The sequence below is a fragment of the Lobosporangium transversale genome (assembly GCF_002105155.1).
Source record: "Lobosporangium transversale strain NRRL 3116 chromosome Unknown BCR41scaffold_5, whole genome shotgun sequence".
Classification (NCBI taxonomy): Eukaryota; Fungi; Mortierellomycota; class Mortierellomycetes; order Mortierellales; family Mortierellaceae; genus Lobosporangium; species Lobosporangium transversale.
In genome coordinates, this window is record NW_019028983.1 from 795,644 (window position 1) to 815,204 (window position 19,561).

A 19,561-nucleotide genomic window follows, 5' to 3' on the forward strand; every position below is an offset into this window, starting at 1 on the left:
TTTAAGTGGGGGCTAAAAAGTTTGGTTGGTGCAACGGAGTGTACAAATATCCAACCAATAAGAGCACGCTTCATCACCGCGACACGACTGGAGCTTAGTAGAAAACGTCGTCTTCGCGACAATTCATCGAAATCTTCTTCATCAATCTCCTTTTCTTCGTCCCCAACCGTTCTTTCTTTCCTCTTCTTCCCCTCAACAATGTCGTCTGGCAAAGCTACAGTTAAATCCGTCCTTTCCGCTGATATGGTCGTCCTTAGTGGACGCCCTCGTGCTAGTGGTCCTCCTGCCATTCGTACACTTGGTCTCAACTACATTCAGGCGCCTAAGCTTGGAAACAAGGATCGCCCTGATGAGGTACAATTTAACATGTCTTAAAAAAATACTCACGAGCTTTTTTTTCGGACCTTGTTTTTTACACTCCTGATCTGATCAGATGGGAACATTTGAATGACCGCAGGAGTTGTTTTTCAAATTTTTGAGAACAATTGCTCCCTATCACACGAGCTGTCATTTTTGATGATAAGCTAGACATCAACCTCTTCTAATTCTACTTTGTATAACGCTGAAATTCTGATCTTCATCAATTGCTCTTATGCGCCAACACAACTTTTATAGCCTTTTGCGTTTGCCGCTCGTGACTTCCTTCGTAAACTGCTAGTCGGAAAGGAGGTCATGTTCAGAGTAGATTACACGGTTCCTAGTACTGGACGCGAGTACGGCTCTATTTATTTAAATCAAGAAAATGTTGCCTTCACATTGGTTCGCGAAGGCTGGGCTACTATTCGTGAAATCAAGCCATCAGAGTCTGAGAACGCAGATGTGGAAGCATTGTACTCCTATAAGGCCGAAGCGGAGGCAGCGAAGCGTGGTATCTGGACAGACAAGGAATCTGTAAGTTAAGCATGTCCTTACAGTTTTTTATACTAATGGTGTAATGCTTCGGTGTCATTTTTTATTTTTACTGATTAGCTCAATGGCTCGATGGCCAAATTCTCCTTGATTTTCTAGGGTATTCGCAAGGCTCATTACAGTTTTGACGGTGATGCCGAAGAATTCCTCAAGACATACAAAGGGAAAGCATTGCCAGGTTAGTTGTACACTGTGCGATCCCAACATTGATCTATCATATCACCTTATTTTTTGAGGCACTAATGTTTTTAACAATGACCTCTTTCCCATTTATTCAGCTATTATTGAGAACATCCGTGATGGTTCCACTGTTCGAGCCTGCCTGATGCTTCCTAATGGCGAGCATCAGTATATCACCCTTATGATTTCTGGCATCAAGGCGCCCATTATCCGTCAAGGAGTTGCCAACGCTGAAGATCTTATCGAGCCATTTTCTGTGGAGGTATAGTTGTATAGTTATAAAGAAGGCACTGTATGACCATGGACTGGGAGATATGGATCAATGAATTAAATTCGAATCAATTTACTATATATCTAGGCCAAGCACTTCGTGGAAACACGTCTTCTTCAGCGCGAAGTACGTATTATACTAGAAATGGTTGGACACAACGGCAACAGCTTTTTTGGAACGATTCAACATCCTGCTGGAAATATTGCCGAAGCTCTAGTGTCCAACGGTCTTGCTAAGGTTGCCGACTGGAGCATTACTCATGTCACAGGCGGACCTGCAGCTCTCCGCGAGGCAGAGCGTAAGGCCCAGGCCTCGAGACTTCGTCTATGGCAGGATCATGTAACCAAAGATAAAGGACAGGATCATGAGTTTGATGGCACTGTAAGTTGAGCTTCAATACCCTTTTTTCAGTTTACTATAGGGGAAGTGCATACGAACAAAAACTCACCATATTACTTTTGTTGTTTCAATGTTTAGGTTCTAAGAATCATGACTGGAGACACTATCATAGTACGCAATGCTAAGAATCAGGAGCGCAAGCTTAGGCTCTCTAACGTTAAAGCGCCTACAAGGTAATAACAATAGCTCTGGGGACTAGTCTCATATCCTGCCGTTCTTCCGAATGATCATCGACTGACTTTTTGTTCACGCTATTATGGTCTATAGACTTCCCCAACAAAAGGGAGTGGAAATTGCTTCCTTTGACTATGAAGCTAAGGAATTCCTCCGTAAGAAGCTGATCGGGAAGCACGTTCATGTCACCATTGATTATGTCAAACCTCCTTCGGACCAGTTCCCTGAGGCTACTGAGTGCGCCACCGTCAAGGTTGCAGGAACAAACATTGCAGAACAGCTTGTTCTGAGGGGACTTGCTGATGTTATCAAATCCAGAGATGATCGTTCCCAATTCTATGATCAGCTTTTGGTTGCAGAAGCGAAGTAATTAATTGTTTTTATTTATTTTTTTCTATGTGGAAATAAGGATGAAATGTTTTAAACACCCTTCCTTAACTAAAATGTTTCTGCTAGAGCTAAAGAGGAAGGCAAAGGCAAGCATTCTTCCAAAGAGCCACCTAAATATAAATGGTCTGATGCTTCAGAAAACGCCACCAAGGCTAAGCAGTTCCTACCCTTTTTCCAACGTGGGGGACGCACTTCAGCCATCGTGGAATATGTTGCCAATGGTTCTCGATTCAAGTTGATCATTTCTAAGGAGAGCTGCAAGTTGACGTTCGTCCTTGGTGGTATTCATTGCCCCCGCGCTGCTCGCAATCCTGGTGAGAAATCTGAGCCATTCGGAGCTGAAGCCTTGGAATTTGTGTCCCGCCGCTGCCAACAGCGCGAAGTCGAAATTGAAGTTGATTCGATTGATAAGACTGGAGGCTTTATTGGGACCATGTGGATCAACAAGAATGAGAATGTGGCTGCTCTGCTCTTGGAAGAAGGTTTGGCTGAGATACATAGCTACAGTGCTGATCAAAGTAAGCATTCCGCTTTGCTTTACTCTGCAGAACGTAAAGCCAAGCAGGAGCGTAAAAACGTGAGTTCATTCACCTAGACCTATATAAAATTGACAGACTGTGTTCGTTGTATGTCGCTGACATGCATTATATTGGATACTATCATATTATTAACAGTTACTTCATTTAATGATATTAGCGATGGGCCAACGAAGATCCTGATGCTGTTGTAGATGAGGTGGAAGCTGTTGATGATGCCAAGCCCCTCAAGAAGGAATATCTTGATGTTGAAGTTTCAGAGATTAAATCTGGAGGGCATTTCTACGTCCAGATCATTAATAAGCATCTTGATGGCCTCGAGAAGATGATGTCCGAACTCAGTGTCCACCTTAAGAACTCAACTGCTCCTCCAAATTGGAAGCCGCGCACTAATGAGATTGTCAGTGCCAAATTTACAGAGGACAATCAGTGGTATCGCGCCAAGATCTTGCGGAATATTACTGATCCTAAGAACGTCGAGGTCATTTATGTAGACTATGGCAACGTAAGTCAAATGTGAATTGCTTTACAGACCAGGGAAATCTTTTAATATGCAAATAGTACAAGTCATTTTATTCTAAACTCTTTATCTACTTCATAGTCGGAAACTATTCCTTTGAGTCGCATCTGCCCATTGCCCGCACAGTGCAATAGTCTTCCTCAACTAGCACACGAAGCTGTCTTGTCGTTCATTAAGGTCCCAGAACTTAAAGCTGACTATGGTGAAGAAGCTGCCAGACGTTTTGCAGAAATGGTCAAGGGGCGTCCGCTAGTGGGAGTAGTTGAGCAGCGTGAACACAATGTGATGCATCTTACGCTATATGATCCTGCTATTTCCCAGGATCCTGAACGTAGTTTAAACGCCGAACTGGTGCGCGACGGTCTCGCTACTGTCTCTACGAAGGCTCATTATACTCGTCACCCTAGCAACCAGCCACTGGTTCTCAAGCTCCAAGAAGCATCCGAGCTGGCCAAGCGTGAAAGAGTAAGTGATGTAAAAAATAAAAATAAAAATAAAAAAAGAAAAAAAAAGAAAAAGAAAAAGAAAAGAAACTGTCTAAATAAACTGATTTCCTGCTTCCATCTTTTTATCGCCGTTAGCTAAATATATTCGAGTATGGTGACAATACTGCTGATGATGAGGACTCTAGATACTGAAAGGCCATTTAATTAACATAAACAAATTAAAGATAGATGACCTTGTAAATAAATAGAATTCGATTAATCGATACAGAGTGTAGCTTTATATACAAATTTGTATAAGTTAACAAGGGCATCTTAAAATGACGAATTCAAAAGCTTGGATTACAGAAAACGGAAAGGTTGGCCAAGCAGAGCATCATAAAGGTATACACGCAAAGGAAGTAGGGTAACAATGCGTAGCTCTTGGCTTGAATGACTTAAAGTAAGCATGTGGATATAACTTAAGATGAATAAGCGATATGAGAAAGTTTTGTGGGTGAATGAGAGCAAGGATGCATGGTAATAAAGGATACTCCCTGTAGTTTGCTACTGGAAGAAAGAGTGTGAATATTCATTTACATCTTCTGATTTGCTTTTGCCTAGGACTGTTCCTGAACAATCTATAATGTATCTTATACCATTAGGATAAGATTTTGTAGCGCTAATCTCCAAGGACTCGTTGGGAAACCATCGTTCATTAATCGAAGAAATGTTTTTTAGCTGGGGAGGAAGAGTGCCTGCTTCACTACTTTTCTGGATATTTCCTGTCATCTTTCCAAGAATCTTTTTATTCAACGGTCTGTGGTATCCTCCCTTCACCAATTCTACAAAAGTAATATTGTGTTCCAACATATAGCATCAATACTAGCAAAAGATGAGTTCTAAAGATTAAGGTTATGCGCACCAATAGAAAACTTCAAGCCCAAGGTATTACTCTTCTCTTAAAATAATAATCATACCTTCTTATAGAGCTGCATGACAGGATAGGCGAATGGCAATTTTTCATTCACTTTCACGAGTTCTTCTTGAGGTACATCCGTCTGTCTTATCTTAGAGATCACCATCTTCCTTTATTTGTTTTGAAGGACCTAGTTAACATACAGTTAATACACAAATGTCAATATATTCCTTTGACTTCATTGTTTTCTGAACTCCCAATTCTACGCGCCTTGGAATTTTTTTTTTAAAAAAAAAGTAGCTTTTCAGATTGAAAAACGAGCATTAACAGATCGCGTACGAAATGATCTGCAATGGTCTAAAGAATAATTCTTAATTAGTAGGCTTTCATAAAAAAAAAAAAAAAAAAAAAAAAAACGGCTTCATTTATCGCCAAGTGCCGAAAATGGGTTTTTTGGTAGAATGATTTGTGCAATTAGCTGGTTATCCAAGGTTATTGACCTCCACCTGGTAACCTTTTTTAAGTGGCTCTAAATAAGCAATCCTCTTCCTTGAAAACATTCATTACTTTTTTTTTTTTTTTTTTTTTTTTTTTTCACTCAGCGATATATCCGCTTTTTAGTATCAACTAACTATCTTAGTTCTTTACACTGCTGTAGTACATAGTCCGTTAACTATAAAATGATGGATTTCTTGGTCAATGAGGATGAACAGAAGGGGCGGTATGAAGGTGAGTGAAGGACACCAGTATTGCCAGTAACTCACACCTATACAGAACTGTAATTAGTGAAGTAAGACGAACAAATTAGCCCTATTGAGATAAAAGCCTCTCTGCTTCGCCAGGCCCGTGCCCAATTAAAGTTGGCTGTTTTGATCTAAACAAGGTGCTGCCTTTCACCATTTTTTCTTATTTCTTTTTTTTTTTCTATTTCTTTAGTGCTAATAATGTTCCTATTACTGTTATCTCTGATTGAAAAACGGAAGCATACATGTATCGCACTCATTGTTATCAAAGAATGATATTCTTCATGGTGTGGTTCTACATTTTTGATTCGGACGATATCGTGATTATATTTATGTAGTTTGTTGAAACTTACATAGAGGTCATTGCGCTCCGTTATGGCGAGCAGTTACTTGCAAATACCCTGGACGTCCCAACCGCAATCTAAGCGGTTACAAAGGTGGTGTCGCAGCTAACTATGCTGCAAAAAAACAAAAAAAAAGAAAGAAAGAAAAAAGGTTGTATTTTTGTGTTTCTAGCATCCTGACTATCGAGCCATGTCCGATGCTCAACAGCACGGTTTATCATTGCCAGTAAAGCCAACTTCTCAAGCCCCTATAATATAAGCAACAGATACGAAGCAAGCCTCTCATCAGCTCCTTTAATATCTCTCATTTCCATTAGAGGCCAACTTGGCCAGTACCTTAAGCTATGGAGCTGGATGGTCGCCTGGGCCCATGGCTCGATATAACCCCTGAGAGCGTGGTCCATACTGGGGAGTCGGCTTTGTTAGCACCAGCATCGTCCCATAGTCCCTTCAAGAGAGACCTGATGGCCAAGTCTATAGTCTGACTGTTGAGATTCTGGTGCTATCACATACTACTGCGAAGCAAGGGCACACTGCACGAATGACCATAACAACACTTGCAGTGGCCACATCCTTTGTCGCAGGATAATCAAACTATAGAGGTCTATTACCCAGCTGAAATCGGAAAAATAAGAATAAAAAATAAAGTAAGCATGGAAGCACCGATATCAGAAATTAAAGTTTGTTTGCCACGTATGCAACTTTGAACATCCCAAGAACCTTATTTGCCACCATTGAAGTTTGACTCTTTCTCTGTCTTAGCTTTCTTTCTTTTTTTTTTTTTTTTTTTTTTTTTCTTTGGTGCCATGTCGTCCTACACAACACCACTATTTCATACATCTCATACACCACCATTGATTAACCCAGCCCCAACGAGCTCTCCATACCATCCATATTATCCAGACTACTATCCAGAGAAGGGTAGGACGACCACATCTATAATCTTAGCGGCTCTCCTGGTCTGTGGAGGCGTATTTCTCCTTATTCTTGTTCTTTGCTGCCTTGTCGGATGCTGTTGCCACCGACACCGTATGAAGGCTAAAGATAAACAGATCCAAGAACTTCAAGAGACGTTAGCCACGAGAGCAATTCCATTCAGTAATGGGGTTACTTACCATTCTAGTGGGATTGTTAATAATGGCGACAACAATGATGATAAAGTCATCAATAATGCAGGCGTCCACCAAGGGAATAATACGATCACAGCATACTTGACAAACCAGAGAGGAACAAATGGTGATGAATTGGTGTTGGTCTCGAAGCAACAGTTACAACGGATTCAATTTTCAGCCTCTCCAATATCTCTGAAGCAACCGTAACCGTTATATCAAATTATCTCAAAATTTGAATTTTGATAAACAATGAGAGCTTCAAAGTTCAACCTAATCACACGTGCCCCGCCAAGCATAAGATTAAGCTTTTCCCCTTCCATTTTCTTTTAGGAGGATTCAAGAAAGACTTTAAAAAAAATAAAACACACACTGAAAAGGTGTAAATGCGAAAGAGGAAGCGTTCGACGCGTTAAAATAGCAAATAGACATTTAATGTGATGTATTTTTTATTACCAAAAATAAATAAATAAATAAGTAAATAAAAATAAATAAAAAACAGAAATCACTTTTGAACTTAACGGGCGTAAATAATAACTGAATATTGTGTGCATGTGTGTGTGTGCGTTGAACGTGCGTTATGCGTTGTGCGTTATGCGTTGTGTTGTGTGTCATGTCATGCGTATGAGTAAGTGCGTTGAAAGAAAATAATGTACAATTCTTCTTTTTTTCTTTTTTTTTTTTGTTTTTTTTGTTCGTCGGGGTATATCTGCATTAATGTTATCGTTCGTATCCGCTCATTGCCACTAACACGCCAGACAAATAAGGTCTGAGATGTAAAGCTATGACAACGAGTGCATGGGCTAGGCGGAAGGAGGTGGGGGGAAGAAAAATGTTCAGGTGCAAAGTTGTCCTTGGTCATGCAGACGCACCGTTACGCCTTCTCATTATTTCGTCAAAGAGGAAAAAAAAGGATTGGGGGTTGTGGGATGTTGATTGGAACAATAGCATCAAAGAATTTTGCATTTCTTCGATCCTTTCTTGGATTTGTCCCCTTTCATTGGATTTTGGCTGTTGATACTTCGGACGAGGTCATAAAACACCTCATCTACGTTTATCCTGTTTCGAGCTGAAGTCTCATAGAATGGTATGCATCCCCAGCTCTTTGATAATTCTTCACCCCTCCACCTTTCGACCTTGCGATCAGCCTCCAGGTCACATTTGTTTCCTACAAGGACGATTGGCACCTATGAAGACAATGAGTAAAGATTAATAAAGGATTAGAGATGGGAAAGATATAGCAGGACCAAGAAAAAAAGGGGGGAAGGGACTAACAGTAATTGTTGTTGTCGTCTTGAATTTGTATCACCCTTTTTTTTACTGCATGGCTGAGACGTTCAAAATGAAATCCTCCTTCTTGTGTCCGCAATGCCCCTGTCTGTTCCCTTCTCTCTCCCTGAAATTTCCAGCTGCATCAGCTGGCGATATATGGCTCAAATGCTGGACGATATGCATTTTCTCCAGCCCGACACCCTATGCAAGGCCTCTTACTTCCCGTTGCATTTAGTTTCCTCAATGTACAGATAACCCCCACTCCCTACTTTCAACTTGAAGGTCTTCAATAGAGTCTTTTTTTTTTTTTTTTTTTTCTTTTTTCTTTTTTTTTCTTTTTTAATCGAAATGAGATGTGTAGAGAAACAAAAAAAAAAAAAAAAAAAAAAAAAAAAAGCACGCGACAATCAAGCGTGCCAAGGACGAGAAGCACTAAGAAATGATGAAAACCTGTCCTGCATATTGAATGCTGATTTGAGGGATCGAAGGAGAGGGGAGTCAACTAACCAAGCATACTCTAGCGCTGTCATCCTCTTAAACTTACATTTTCAACGTCCTTGACCCGAAGGATCTGTCGATGCAAGTCTGCCAGCTCATCAAAGGTCGATGCTAAAATGATAGAGAAGACCAAAATAAAGCCTTGTCCATTCTTCATGTAGAGGTCCCGCATTGCTGTGAATTGTTCCGTGCCGGCAGTGTCCAGAATCTCGAGCATACATTGGTGTCCATCCACCTCGACCTGTTTCCGATAAGAATCTTCAATGGTCGGGTCATACCGGTCTACAAACACGGATTGTACGAACTGCACTGTCTGAAAGTAAAGAAGTCAAGGATAGAAAAGCAGGATTAGTTTCCTGAATTGCACTAGCCACTTATCTTGTTCCAGACTACCGATTCATATCGCTGGTCTAGAAGTGCCGGTCCAGAGTAACTCACAATAAGAACATCCATACTCCATATTCTATACTCTTAACATGATCTGATACTACTCGGCAGCGGTATTACAAATCTGACTCTTTAGCAACTTCTTTTGTATCACTCTGTAACCAACCAGTATGCGGATTTTCTTTTTTTTTTTTTTTTTTTTTTTTTTTGAACTTCGCCTCAAGCTTCCTGAGAACCCGCCACAGATCAAACAATTTAAATTTTGAATCCTTCAACTACAGGAGACATTAATTTTCGGTTTTGTTTGCTGCATCATCGCAAATATGGAGATACATTAGTAAAGAGTTTTTTTTTTTTTTTTTTTTTTTTTTTTATTCCTCAAATCTTACCAATGCCGATTTTCCAACGCCTCCGGAACCGAGGACAACCAGCTTGTATTCACGCATTTAGGGCCTTCTTTTTTTTTTAAAAAAAAAAAAATAATCAACCTCAAATAAATCAAATTATCGACTTTAATATAGAAACGGTAAGGGAAAAAAAAGGTACACAGGGACAGTATCAAGTGTGATTTAATTGAATGATTTGCTAGATCAGAATTCCTTTCGAGAGTTGAGAACAATGATTTGGATTGAGGTCACTGGTTATCAAGTGATTAAAGAAGGGGAGGAAAAGGTTCTTTTCAAAAAAAATAAAAAATAAAAAAAAAAAATAAAAAAATATAAGAGGAGATTGACTGAGGAGTAAGAAAAATAAGAACAATAAAAGTAAAAAGAAGGGAAAAGAGGAAGAAGTAACAAGAATTGAAAATCAAAGGAAAAGAAAGGAAGGAAAGGGGACCCGATAGAAATAAAGGTCAAGGGACATTACTCTTTTTTTATTTAAATACACTGTGCATTTGTTTACATTACAAGAGAATGAATCCACGAACGAAGCAGGCAAACGAACGAACGAGTGAACTAGTAAAATAAAGACTTAGGCAGCAATTGTGAGCATTGCATGGACAGAATACACGGAAGGACAAGGGGGCAAGAAGCAAGGGATATAAAAAAAAAAAAAAAAAAAAAAAAAAAAGAAAAGAAACGCCATGTGCGCACCCAAGCAAGCACCCTCATTTGATAAATGGGCATGCACTCGCCCATTCCAACTATCGATTGTCCGTTCCGCCAACAGCTCGGTTCCTTTTTGCCACATTATGCTTCATTTGACGGCTCTATCAAGGAAAATAGTATAATAATAACGGCTCCTTCCTCTTCCACCAATGGCTGTGGTGTGTAGCCTGACCAAGAGATTTCATAAAAGTCAAAGTTGGAGAAGTCCTTTCCTTTTTTGTCCGCTCACTTTACCATTATCTCTTATTACTATCCTTTACGGATCAATGGCAGAAAATGTGAGTAAAGACGAGGCACTTTGCCAGATGCATTCCTAAGGTCAACATTGACATATCTCTCTCACTACCGAATCTAGATCCAATGATATCGCCTGTGTAAATCACCAGGCTTGAAAGATGTCGGTGTTGATCTCGAGTGATTAGAGCTGTCAGACAGAAATTCATTTTACAACGCACTGAAGATGAATTAACGAAAACAAACTGTTTTTTACACATCACTCGCCTCATTATTACATCGGTCAACACTGCTTTAGGGCATAAGGTTTTATTTTACCCCCGGTTCAGATTCATCTCCATCCCCGTCCAAGTTCCATAACCAATAGGAAGGAGGAAGTGAAGTAAAGAAAAAAAAATGTATTATAGACTCTTATAGCCATCCGGTTCAGGTTCTCTTTGATCTTCTTACATTATCTGAATCAGTAAAAAAAGTCGTTGAACCTGTAATAGACTATCCAAAACAAACCTGCATAATGCAACCTTGTAATTGCACAGTCCGCTCAAAAGAAGAAAAAAATGAGACCAGCGGATTTCTGTGCATCAGTGGACATTACTATTTATAACGATATGATTAAACTAATGGAGACATGGTGTGGTCATTGTTCATTGTGGACGTTCAGCGCCTATTGTTTTCCTCTTTGTTGTAATAGAATCATCATGCTAAAAAGGCACACCCATTCTGGTGTGTTTATCTTGATTAAAAGTGTCGTTCCATGAACATTCTCAGGGGTTGAAAAAACAGTCGAACACGATTCATGCAAAAAAAAAAAAAAAAAAAAAAAAAAAGACGTGCGCGCAAGCCATGCATTGCTTTTGCGGGGTATATTTCGATAGCCCTTCACCCCTTTCTCTCTTTCTTTCAAGGTAGTGGAGGTCTTCGTATCAAGATTTAGGATCGGGAACCGGGAAAAAATTAAGAAGTAAGTACAGAGCAACCCAAGATCTATTCTGCTCAGCGCGGGCATTTAGGGCCAGACTCTCCCTCGATGCAGGACAAGTTTTTTTTTAACAAACATGTAAGCAATTATGAGAGTCTCTCTGTCCGAAATGCCTTGCACATGCACCTAGGCCGTTTTTTTTATTATTATTACTTTTTATTGGGGTTTAGCGATTGCTCTTTTTGGGAAAAGCCAAAAAAACGTTATAGCTCATAAAAGTTGAGTCATTTATATAGCCATATGCCTTCTTTGAGGTCAATTTTATTAATATACATGGTTCAAAGCACTATAGCTTTGTAGATGTCTGCTTGATAGACGAGGGTTTTTCTGTTATTGCTGTTGTTGTTATTGTTCCGTTAAGTGATGCGCAAACTTTCGGCTGATCTGCATTCTCCATGAAGCAAGTCAACCAGTCAAAGCATAAAAATTTTCTTCCAGAGGCAGAAGGACAGCGCTTGCTCGCTCACTCGCTGAATGTTGAAAAGAGAGAAAAATGAGAAACGGAGAGAAAAGAAAAAAAAAAAAAGAGTGGAAGTGCGTGAAAGAGATAAGAGTATTCAATGAGTGCACGTGACGCTCTATTTTTTGGGTAACGTGTGTATTATTTTTGTTGTATTGCATTGTGTGATGTTGTGTCCAGTTTTGTCGACCCTTTCATTCCAATCATTCAACCATTGCCAATCACCATTGCATTCAAAAAAAAAAAAAATAAATAAATAAATAAATAAAATAAATAGAAATCTGTAAAAAAAGAAAGAGCAGGACAGTAGTGACTGCAAGAACAACGATATCCAGTCATCATATTTCTTTCTCTTACCACTTTCTCTTTTCACTTTCGCACTCTCTCTCCTGCGACAAATATATTTATTTTAGACTTGTTTGACCTAAAATTATAAAAGAGGTAAAGAAGCCACGTCAACTGCGATGTTTGGCTGTTTTTTTTCGATGAAAGGCGGGCATTCGGCATAATCAAGGGCCATCGTGATTCAAAAAGACTGAGGTCATCAAACAGGTTGTGTCTGACTCAGTCACTTACTCTCTTTTCGTGTTTTTTCTGTTCCATCTGCCCTTTTTTTCAAGCAAGGACCAACTTTTCAACGCAACGCTACAGCCATTTTTCCTCGAGAACTCTGACCAACATTCACAACAGAAGGAACTAGTGTCTATAGCAAGACTGATTGAGTGACTTAAAATCAACCTCGGCATGGACACACATGCATCAATGGCTTACTACCAGTCTGGCATGCAACAATACCCAAATGGAGGAACACCTGTTGGCTCTATGACTCCAATGTCAGTGGGTCCTATGGGATCTGGCACACAAGGATATACTATGAACCAGGGCCCAAACGGGTCATACGATCCTATGGCGCCGACAAGTGTAAGCTACAGCGCTGCTCAAAACCATTCGGTGACAACAACGCCCATACCACTTCAGCACGCACATCACCAGCAGTATCAACAACAGCAACAACAACAGCAGCAACAGCAGCAACAGCAGCAACAGCAGCAAGCATCTCAACAGTCGTACCAGAGTCAACAGCCAACACAGCAACACTACTCAACTTCGTACCAAAGTCAGCAGTCAACGCCTCAGCCTTATCCACCGCCCTATCAGAGCCAGCAACCAACATCCCAATCTTATCAAAGTCAACAATTCCAACAACAACAACAACAACACCAGCACCAGCTGCCATCAACTTCGGTTTACCTTCAACCTCAACTTCATTCTCAGCCACCACAGCATCAACAAATCTACATGTCAACGCAATCGCAAAGCCAGCCGGTTACTTTTGCCCCAGCTCCAGGATATATGCCCCAATATCAGCAGCCATCTAGTGGGGCACCTTACATACAGCAGCAGCAGCAGCAACCTCCACAACAGCAACATACGCATCATCAACAGCAGCAGCAGCAACAGCAGTTACAAACCCAGCACCTTCAACAACAACTACAGCAGCAGCAACTTCAACAGCAGCAGCTGCAACAACAAATTCATGCCCAACAACGTCAACAAATTTTGGGTCCTACCATGGTGGCATCTCATCCAATGCAAACCCAACCGCAGCCTAATACCCATCAGCAGCAACAGCAACAACAGCAACAACAGCAGCAATTACAAATGCAGATGATGCAAGCGCAACAGCAGCATCAAATTCAGCAACAACGCATGCAAGTAATACCGCCACAACAGCAGCAACAACAGCAACATACTTCAAATGACCCTTCTCGAGATACACGGAATGCGGGCACCATTGAAGTTGTTACAAATCCTCAAACGAGCACTCTCCAACTTGCAGAGTTTGCTTCGGTGATGGTCTATACCCTATGGCACACAAGGCCGAATATTAATGGTGCGTCAAGCAATGCCTACAATGTCGTGCCTCATCGGATAAGCGTCCCGCCATCCGCCGGACCAGCTTTCAAAAAGTTTTGCCTGAAGGTGATTTTTTTTTCTCCTCCTAATTTCTTCACGTAACATGTAAAATTACCTGTAATGCTTATTTAACCATCTTTTTTTTTTTTTTTTTTTTTTTTTTTTAGGTGCTAACTGCAACTCAGCTCTCGTCTTCAGTGATTTTGCTATCGCTCAAGTACATTCAAAAACTGCTCAAGAACAACCCCTCAATTCATGGACAGCAGGGCTCTGAGTTTCGATTGTTTACGGTATCACTCATGCTCGCCAACAAGTTCCTTGATGATAACACATTCACCAATAAGACGTGGTCAGACGTTACTGGAATTAATGTCAAGGAAATCAATGTTATGGAGATGGAGTTTTTAAATCAAGTCCAGTTCAGCTTATTTGTTAGCGAAGCTGAATATCTAGATTGGCTCCACAGCCTTGAAACTTGGCTTAAACAGCAGGGACAAGCTCAAGGGCCAGGTCAAGGATAGCTGAGATCTAGATGAAGGAAAGGGATGAGACGAATTATTTGAATCTACCTGTATGATTACGCATGGGATGTTACGACTTGATTAAAAGAAAAAAGGAGACAAAAAAGAAAAATAGTAAAAAAACTCATACACCATACGATTTACACGGCAGCACCCATTTCATCCAAAGAGTACAGGAGGAGGAGTAACATAAAAATAATCCCCCGCAAAAGAAAAAAAAAAAAAAAAAAAAAAACTTAAACAGAGAATGTACGTCACATCCCATTTTTCAGGTCCTTGGATGGCACCCAGATTCAGCCCCCCGGGCTGTGCATCGCTTTTTTTTTTTTTTTTTTTTTTTTTTTTTTTGTTTTTTGGAGTAAATATCTCCAAAACTACATTGTGCGCAGCCCATCGCCATTGGCACCGCCACAACAATTTAGCCTTTTCTGTTCTTCCAACACACATTGTGTGAACTACTTTTTTATGGCTAGTATGCTGAGTCTTTGTCATGCATTTGGATTTTTCACCTTTTTTTTATTATTACTTTCTGGCGCAAAAGAAAATTGATTCATCAAAATACCTGCGACGGAATAAATATCCATTACGTTGAAGGCTAGAGCATTGGAAGTTAACAAATCGAATCACCTTACACAATACCCTCTCCTCGCTCTTTCAATAAACAAAACAAAACAAATAATAATAATAACAATAAAAAGCATGGTCTCATAATGTTAATTTGTGTTTTATGATGCATCTGAGCTTTTGATTTCTATTTTGATCCACCAAGATGCATGGGAGACGCATGAAAAAGACTTTTCCACATGAACGCCTCGGAAAGCAAGAGTTCGATATCTTTCTCCTGCCAATCGTCCGTTGGTACATCCTGTAGGAACAACATGATCTCCTGAAACTCCATTCTGAGCAGCTCTGCAGACCACTTTGTCAAAAACGCAGCACAAACGTAAAGATGGAATTCAGAAAATCCATGTGGGTGCTCGGTCTTCAAATAACAATAAGCAGTAACAATAAAAAAAAAATATTAGAAAACATTCTTGACAGTTCTCAAATATATCTCTTCGTTTGATTGATCATTCAGCCATAAATGAACTGTCAGACTTACTAGATATGTATCCCACATTCGAATTGTGTGTTGCAAAGTCACCTCTCGCATTAGTAGGCAATTCATCCACCTGAACGAGAATTGGATGAATTCGACATGTTCGGATTGAAGGTGGGCCGCCAGCGGCGCATCGATTCTACAAATTAACTCGCGCAGTTTCACAATTTGTCTTTGAATACCCGGTTGCGCATGCGTGTAATTATCCTGAATTCCGTCCAAGAGTTTTGTAAGACACCAATAGCTATCCGCTTCTATAGCTGCCAAAATTTCTGTTGGTAGGCGTGAGATGTCATATGATTCCGGGTCTTGGTCCTCCTCAATATATGCAGTCAGGAAGACAAGAAAGAATGGTGTCACCAGGTCGTTGATGCCTTGGACATAACTACTTGCAGGATGCCTAATTGCCCAGCAATAAAGAATCCTTTCGAGACACTATTACAAGCATCAAAAAACCATGAGTTATCAATAATAAACTCGTACCATTTTTTGTTGTAATTGATGTAATGCTAAACAACATGGGCTTGTAATTTATTTCCTTTATTTTATTTACTTTTAAGAAAAAATGGAAAAGAAAAAAGAAGAAAGGAAAAAAAATATAAAAAAAAGAAAAGCTTACCCGTTGAGTTGTTTGGTTCTGAAAGAGGGCCATCTTTGGGTTCGTTCTTGGTACATCGATGAAAACTTGATGCCAAATTGTCTGGTCAAGGCCCTCGATTCCTCGTGCAAACGTCTGCTGTACTCCGTCTTGATACTCTTTCCGCTTCCGCTCTAGTGCTAAATTTCTGCGATCCGAATTGCAAGGCAAATATCCTACTAGTAACTGCCATACAATAGGCCGGATTGCTGTAGGCACGCCGGACCACGAGTGCTTCCGAAGGTCTTCCAAATCAACTACAGACTGCTGCAAGATCTCCTTAAATTTGAGGAAACGTGCTTTCTGCTTACTCCTCTGAAGCACGTACACCTGATCTGTTTGATGCTCGGTTCCGATCAAATGAAGGTCACCCATTGCAGACTCGTAACTCAATCCCTTGAGAATTAAAAGTGGATCTAGCAACAATAAACAGAGCGAGAGAGTATATATCTGATCCCTTGATCAACCATGCAGCAAGTTTCCCATGATATTCTTTTTTATTTTTGAAGTCCTGCACCTTACCTAGCAGAATACTGCGCGCATTGGACTTCATACCCTCAATAGCACCTGAGGCTATTGCACTACCAGATACTAATGTTTCGGGTTTCGGCGATGAATCTCTTTTGTTAATATCTTGGGTTTTAATCCCTGATATTGATGAGCTGATGTCTGCTTTTGATGTCTGGACTGACAAAATTGCTTCTAATGACTCTGAGAAGCTCTGAGATGCATCGGCTGTGGTTTTGATAGGTGTTCCTACGGGCGTATCCTGTTCTGTATCTTCCTTAACGTCCTGTGCTGGTAAAGTCTGGTATCCTGACAACTCGGGGTTGCTGTCATAGTCTGCAATGGATGAGTGATCGTGTGGCCATGAGCTAGTGTCCAGTTGTAACGCCCTGTTAAATAAAATTAACAATAAAAATTACAGTGATATAAAACATGGTACAAAAATAATCTGAGACCATTAATAACAAATATTAAAGTCAAAAATACCTATCATTATCCACGCTATCGAAATGACCAATGTCATTCCAGGACCTATTTTTTACCTTAAACGCTCCACCTCCATTACTGAGGTTGCATGAGAGTATTGAGCACCAAAAACCATATTCCCTGTCACACCCATCTTGCCTTGGACAGGCTTGACTCTAAAAGTAATGGTGATCATGACGAATATAACGACCATTTTGCGTAAGAAAATTAGTATCTTGCTTCCTACAGAATCAAATCAATTTCCAGCTTTACAAATCTAGATGTAGCTTTATGATACTTACGACCCAGGGTGTTTAGTGATATGACGCTTCCAGAACCCTACTCTAGAAACAGTAGTGGAGTCATGAGCACACAGGTAGATGAAGAGGAGCAGGAGGAGGTTAAAAATTGTCCTCTGCTTCCTTAAAAGGCCGAACAGAAATATAACCCATCGATACGCGAGCTATTCTTTTTTTTACCTTGGTGTAGCAGAGAAATCCATCTCAAAGAGAAGTGAATGAGTGCCAGGGAAAACGCACTTTTTAAATAATTACGCTTTTGTTGGCAGTATAGTAGGCGATAGAAATAGGTCAGTCTTTATGGTAAGAAGGCGAGAATGAGCAAACGATTGTCACAGAGGAGCTTAAATGAGAGAAAGAGAATGATGACAGGCGACAGACAGGTGACTGTTTCGAATAAACATGACAAAGTTACACCTATTCGCTATTGTCTCTTCCTCTGTCATTGGTTCTGTTGGCTCGTTTAAAGGACAGCAGCAAAGGATCAAGCAATCATCAAACAACAACTAGAACGGCAACAGCATCTTCGAGTCTCTGACCAAACTATCTTCATTCAACCAACAAGGAACTCCATCAAGTAAAGAACAATTCCAAGTATGCCACCAATTCCACAGACATTACCTCACACCATCCAGATGCAAATTGATGCTCTGAGGAAAGAGTACCACATACTTGACGGCCACATTAATAAACTCAGGAATCTAACTGGAGGCACCATCACTGTTCAGCAAGAGCTTGTTCGCACTGCACGAGAGGAGTCTAAATCTATCGAAGCAAAAATTGAGGTATTTTTTTTTGACTACCGTTTCTGCCTTATGTTCTCCTATTCCTTATTCCAGTAGATTCACCGCCTTCATAACGTCGTCTATTTAGGAGTTGAGGTTATCGTCAGACGAGCAGGATAGGGAAGCAGATCGAATACTTATTTTGACTATGCTGAAGAGTATGGAAGCACAATTCAAACAGTATGTAAACGTGATTGCAATACGAAAATCACATCACCAATTGATAAAACCTTAAAATGAAATGAAACGCGTTACCTAGGATTATTTTTTATCTTTTTTTTTTTTTTTTAGACAACAACAAGCACTACGACAAGCGATCCTGCATTCTAAACAAACAATCGATAATGAAGCAAAGAATGAAAGACAGCTGTTACTCAGCGGTTCCAAGTCTGCAATAGAGATCAGAAGAAGGGGCGCTTCCAACAACATGAACGAATATCTATTGAATACAAGTAAGGAGCAGAACGAGAGTTTGAACAGGACTCTAAAACTTATGCAGCAGGAAGTCGAGCGCACTGCACATTCAGCTAAAATTATTGGTAAGCTTCATATGTACATATACATATATTTTATTATTTTTTTATAAAATGCTCCATATATAAATTGATCTCATATATTTGGTGTGTTTTAGATGACTCCTCAAAGACCCTCAGGACTACAGTAAATGAGTATCAAACATATGATGAAGTACTTAAGCGTGGCAAGAATCTCATTACCAAACTTAACCAAGCTGATTGGACAGATCGACTATTGATCGGATTTGGGCTGCTGTTGTTTTCACTGGTTGTTATGTACATCCTTAAAAAGCGCATTGCAGACCGCGGAGTATCCCTAATCAGTTATTTCCTCATGCCTATCCGGTGGATGTATTCCATCCTAGTTCCATCCCTGAAAATCCCTCCAATGGCCTCTACAACGCCGTTAACAGAACCAAAATCCTTAGTAACTACATTGGATTCCATTGAAAAAAGCCTTCGCCCAGCAGTCACAGCATTAACAGAGCATCTAGAAAAAGCAACTGCAACATTAAGTGCCCATTCAACCAGTACAACAATCCTAAAGCAATCTGCCCCCACTAGCTCGCCTCAGGGCCTTTTAGGAGTTTTGGATGCAATTTTTGGGGAGCCAGATATCTACCTGTAACTGAGAATTAAAAAATAAAGGATATTATAATAAAATAATGATGATAATAAAAATAAAAGGAATGAATATAGCATACAAGAAGACTATCTCTTTGTCTTAATGTATTGGCTATGGAATAAAGAATACTATTCGAATAAGAAACCATTTATATCTCTTCAGCCAGTGCCTGGGTCGTCTAGTGCTGATGGCTCGCGCAAGGTAGCCCTACTTGGACCTGACATGGCCTTTAGAGGGTTCTGGTGATCTACGATAATATCCTTACAGCTGTGTGAAGTGCAAATATTCCCTTGTGCATTTTGATCTTCACATTAGATCAGCATGAAGTGATCTGAC

The 19,561-nt window shown here is 40.1% G+C and overlaps 7 protein-coding genes across 7 annotated transcripts; 5 read left to right on the plus strand and 2 right to left on the minus strand.

Moving 5' to 3' along the window:
- Positions 1 to 89: 89 nt before the first annotated feature.
- On the plus strand, positions 90 to 4,023 carry BCR41DRAFT_347389 (hypothetical protein). Its single transcript, XM_022023086.1, has 11 exons — positions 90 to 354; positions 616 to 891; positions 1,009 to 1,087; positions 1,188 to 1,351; positions 1,448 to 1,741; positions 1,838 to 1,932; positions 2,027 to 2,299; positions 2,390 to 2,900; positions 3,020 to 3,364; positions 3,461 to 3,844; positions 3,961 to 4,023. The coding sequence occupies exons 1-11, from the start codon at positions 199 to 201 to the stop codon at positions 4,015 to 4,017; spliced, it is 2,634 nt and encodes an 877-aa protein (XP_021884829.1). The 5' UTR covers positions 90 to 198; the 3' UTR covers positions 4,018 to 4,023.
- A 2,590-nt stretch (positions 4,024 to 6,613) lies between these two features.
- Positions 6,614 to 7,126, plus strand: BCR41DRAFT_393102 (hypothetical protein; the record flags this gene model as incomplete). Its single annotated transcript, XM_022028526.1, has 1 exon — positions 6,614 to 7,126. The coding sequence occupies one exon, from the start codon at positions 6,614 to 6,616 to the stop codon at positions 7,124 to 7,126; it is 513 nt and encodes a 170-aa protein (XP_021884830.1).
- Positions 7,127 to 7,698: 572 nt separating this feature from the next.
- On the minus strand, positions 7,699 to 9,782 carry BCR41DRAFT_182718 (ras related protein 1b). The gene is made up of 3 exons (XM_022019768.1): positions 9,463 to 9,782; positions 8,733 to 8,999; positions 7,699 to 8,103 (listed from the first exon to the last, which is right to left on the minus strand). Exons 1-3 carry the CDS (start codon positions 9,517 to 9,519, stop codon positions 7,867 to 7,869), a joined length of 561 nt encoding a protein of 186 aa, XP_021884831.1. The 5' UTR covers positions 9,520 to 9,782; the 3' UTR covers positions 7,699 to 7,866.
- Positions 9,783 to 12,330: 2,548 nt separating this feature from the next.
- Positions 12,331 to 13,907, plus strand: BCR41DRAFT_182779 (hypothetical protein). Its single transcript, XM_022019769.1, has one exon. It carries the CDS (start codon positions 12,600 to 12,602, stop codon positions 13,872 to 13,874), a length of 1,275 nt encoding a protein of 424 aa, XP_021884832.1. The 5' UTR covers positions 12,331 to 12,599; the 3' UTR covers positions 13,875 to 13,907.
- A 32-nt stretch (positions 13,908 to 13,939) lies between these two features.
- On the plus strand, positions 13,940 to 14,293 carry BCR41DRAFT_300687 (cyclin-domain-containing protein; the record flags this gene model as incomplete). Its single annotated transcript, XM_022020585.1, has 1 exon — positions 13,940 to 14,293. A coding segment is annotated over one exon (354 nt), but the record flags the coding sequence as incomplete, so codon positions are not given.
- Positions 14,294 to 15,015: 722 nt separating this feature from the next.
- Positions 15,016 to 16,431, minus strand: BCR41DRAFT_347396 (rab-GTPase-TBC domain-domain-containing protein). The gene is made up of 3 exons (XM_022023087.1): positions 16,012 to 16,431; positions 15,396 to 15,827; positions 15,016 to 15,275 (listed from the first exon to the last, which is right to left on the minus strand). The coding sequence occupies exons 1-3, from the start codon at positions 16,402 to 16,404 to the stop codon at positions 15,045 to 15,047; spliced, it is 1,056 nt and encodes a 351-aa protein (XP_021884834.1). The 5' UTR covers positions 16,405 to 16,431; the 3' UTR covers positions 15,016 to 15,044.
- A 1,049-nt stretch (positions 16,432 to 17,480) lies between these two features.
- On the plus strand, positions 17,481 to 19,274 carry BCR41DRAFT_347400 (Sec20-domain-containing protein). The gene is made up of 4 exons (XM_022023088.1): positions 17,481 to 18,085; positions 18,174 to 18,265; positions 18,377 to 18,624; positions 18,717 to 19,274. Exons 1-4 carry the CDS (start codon positions 17,897 to 17,899, stop codon positions 19,226 to 19,228), a joined length of 1,041 nt encoding a protein of 346 aa, XP_021884835.1. The 5' UTR covers positions 17,481 to 17,896; the 3' UTR covers positions 19,229 to 19,274.
- The last annotated feature ends 287 nt before the right edge of the window (positions 19,275 to 19,561 follow it).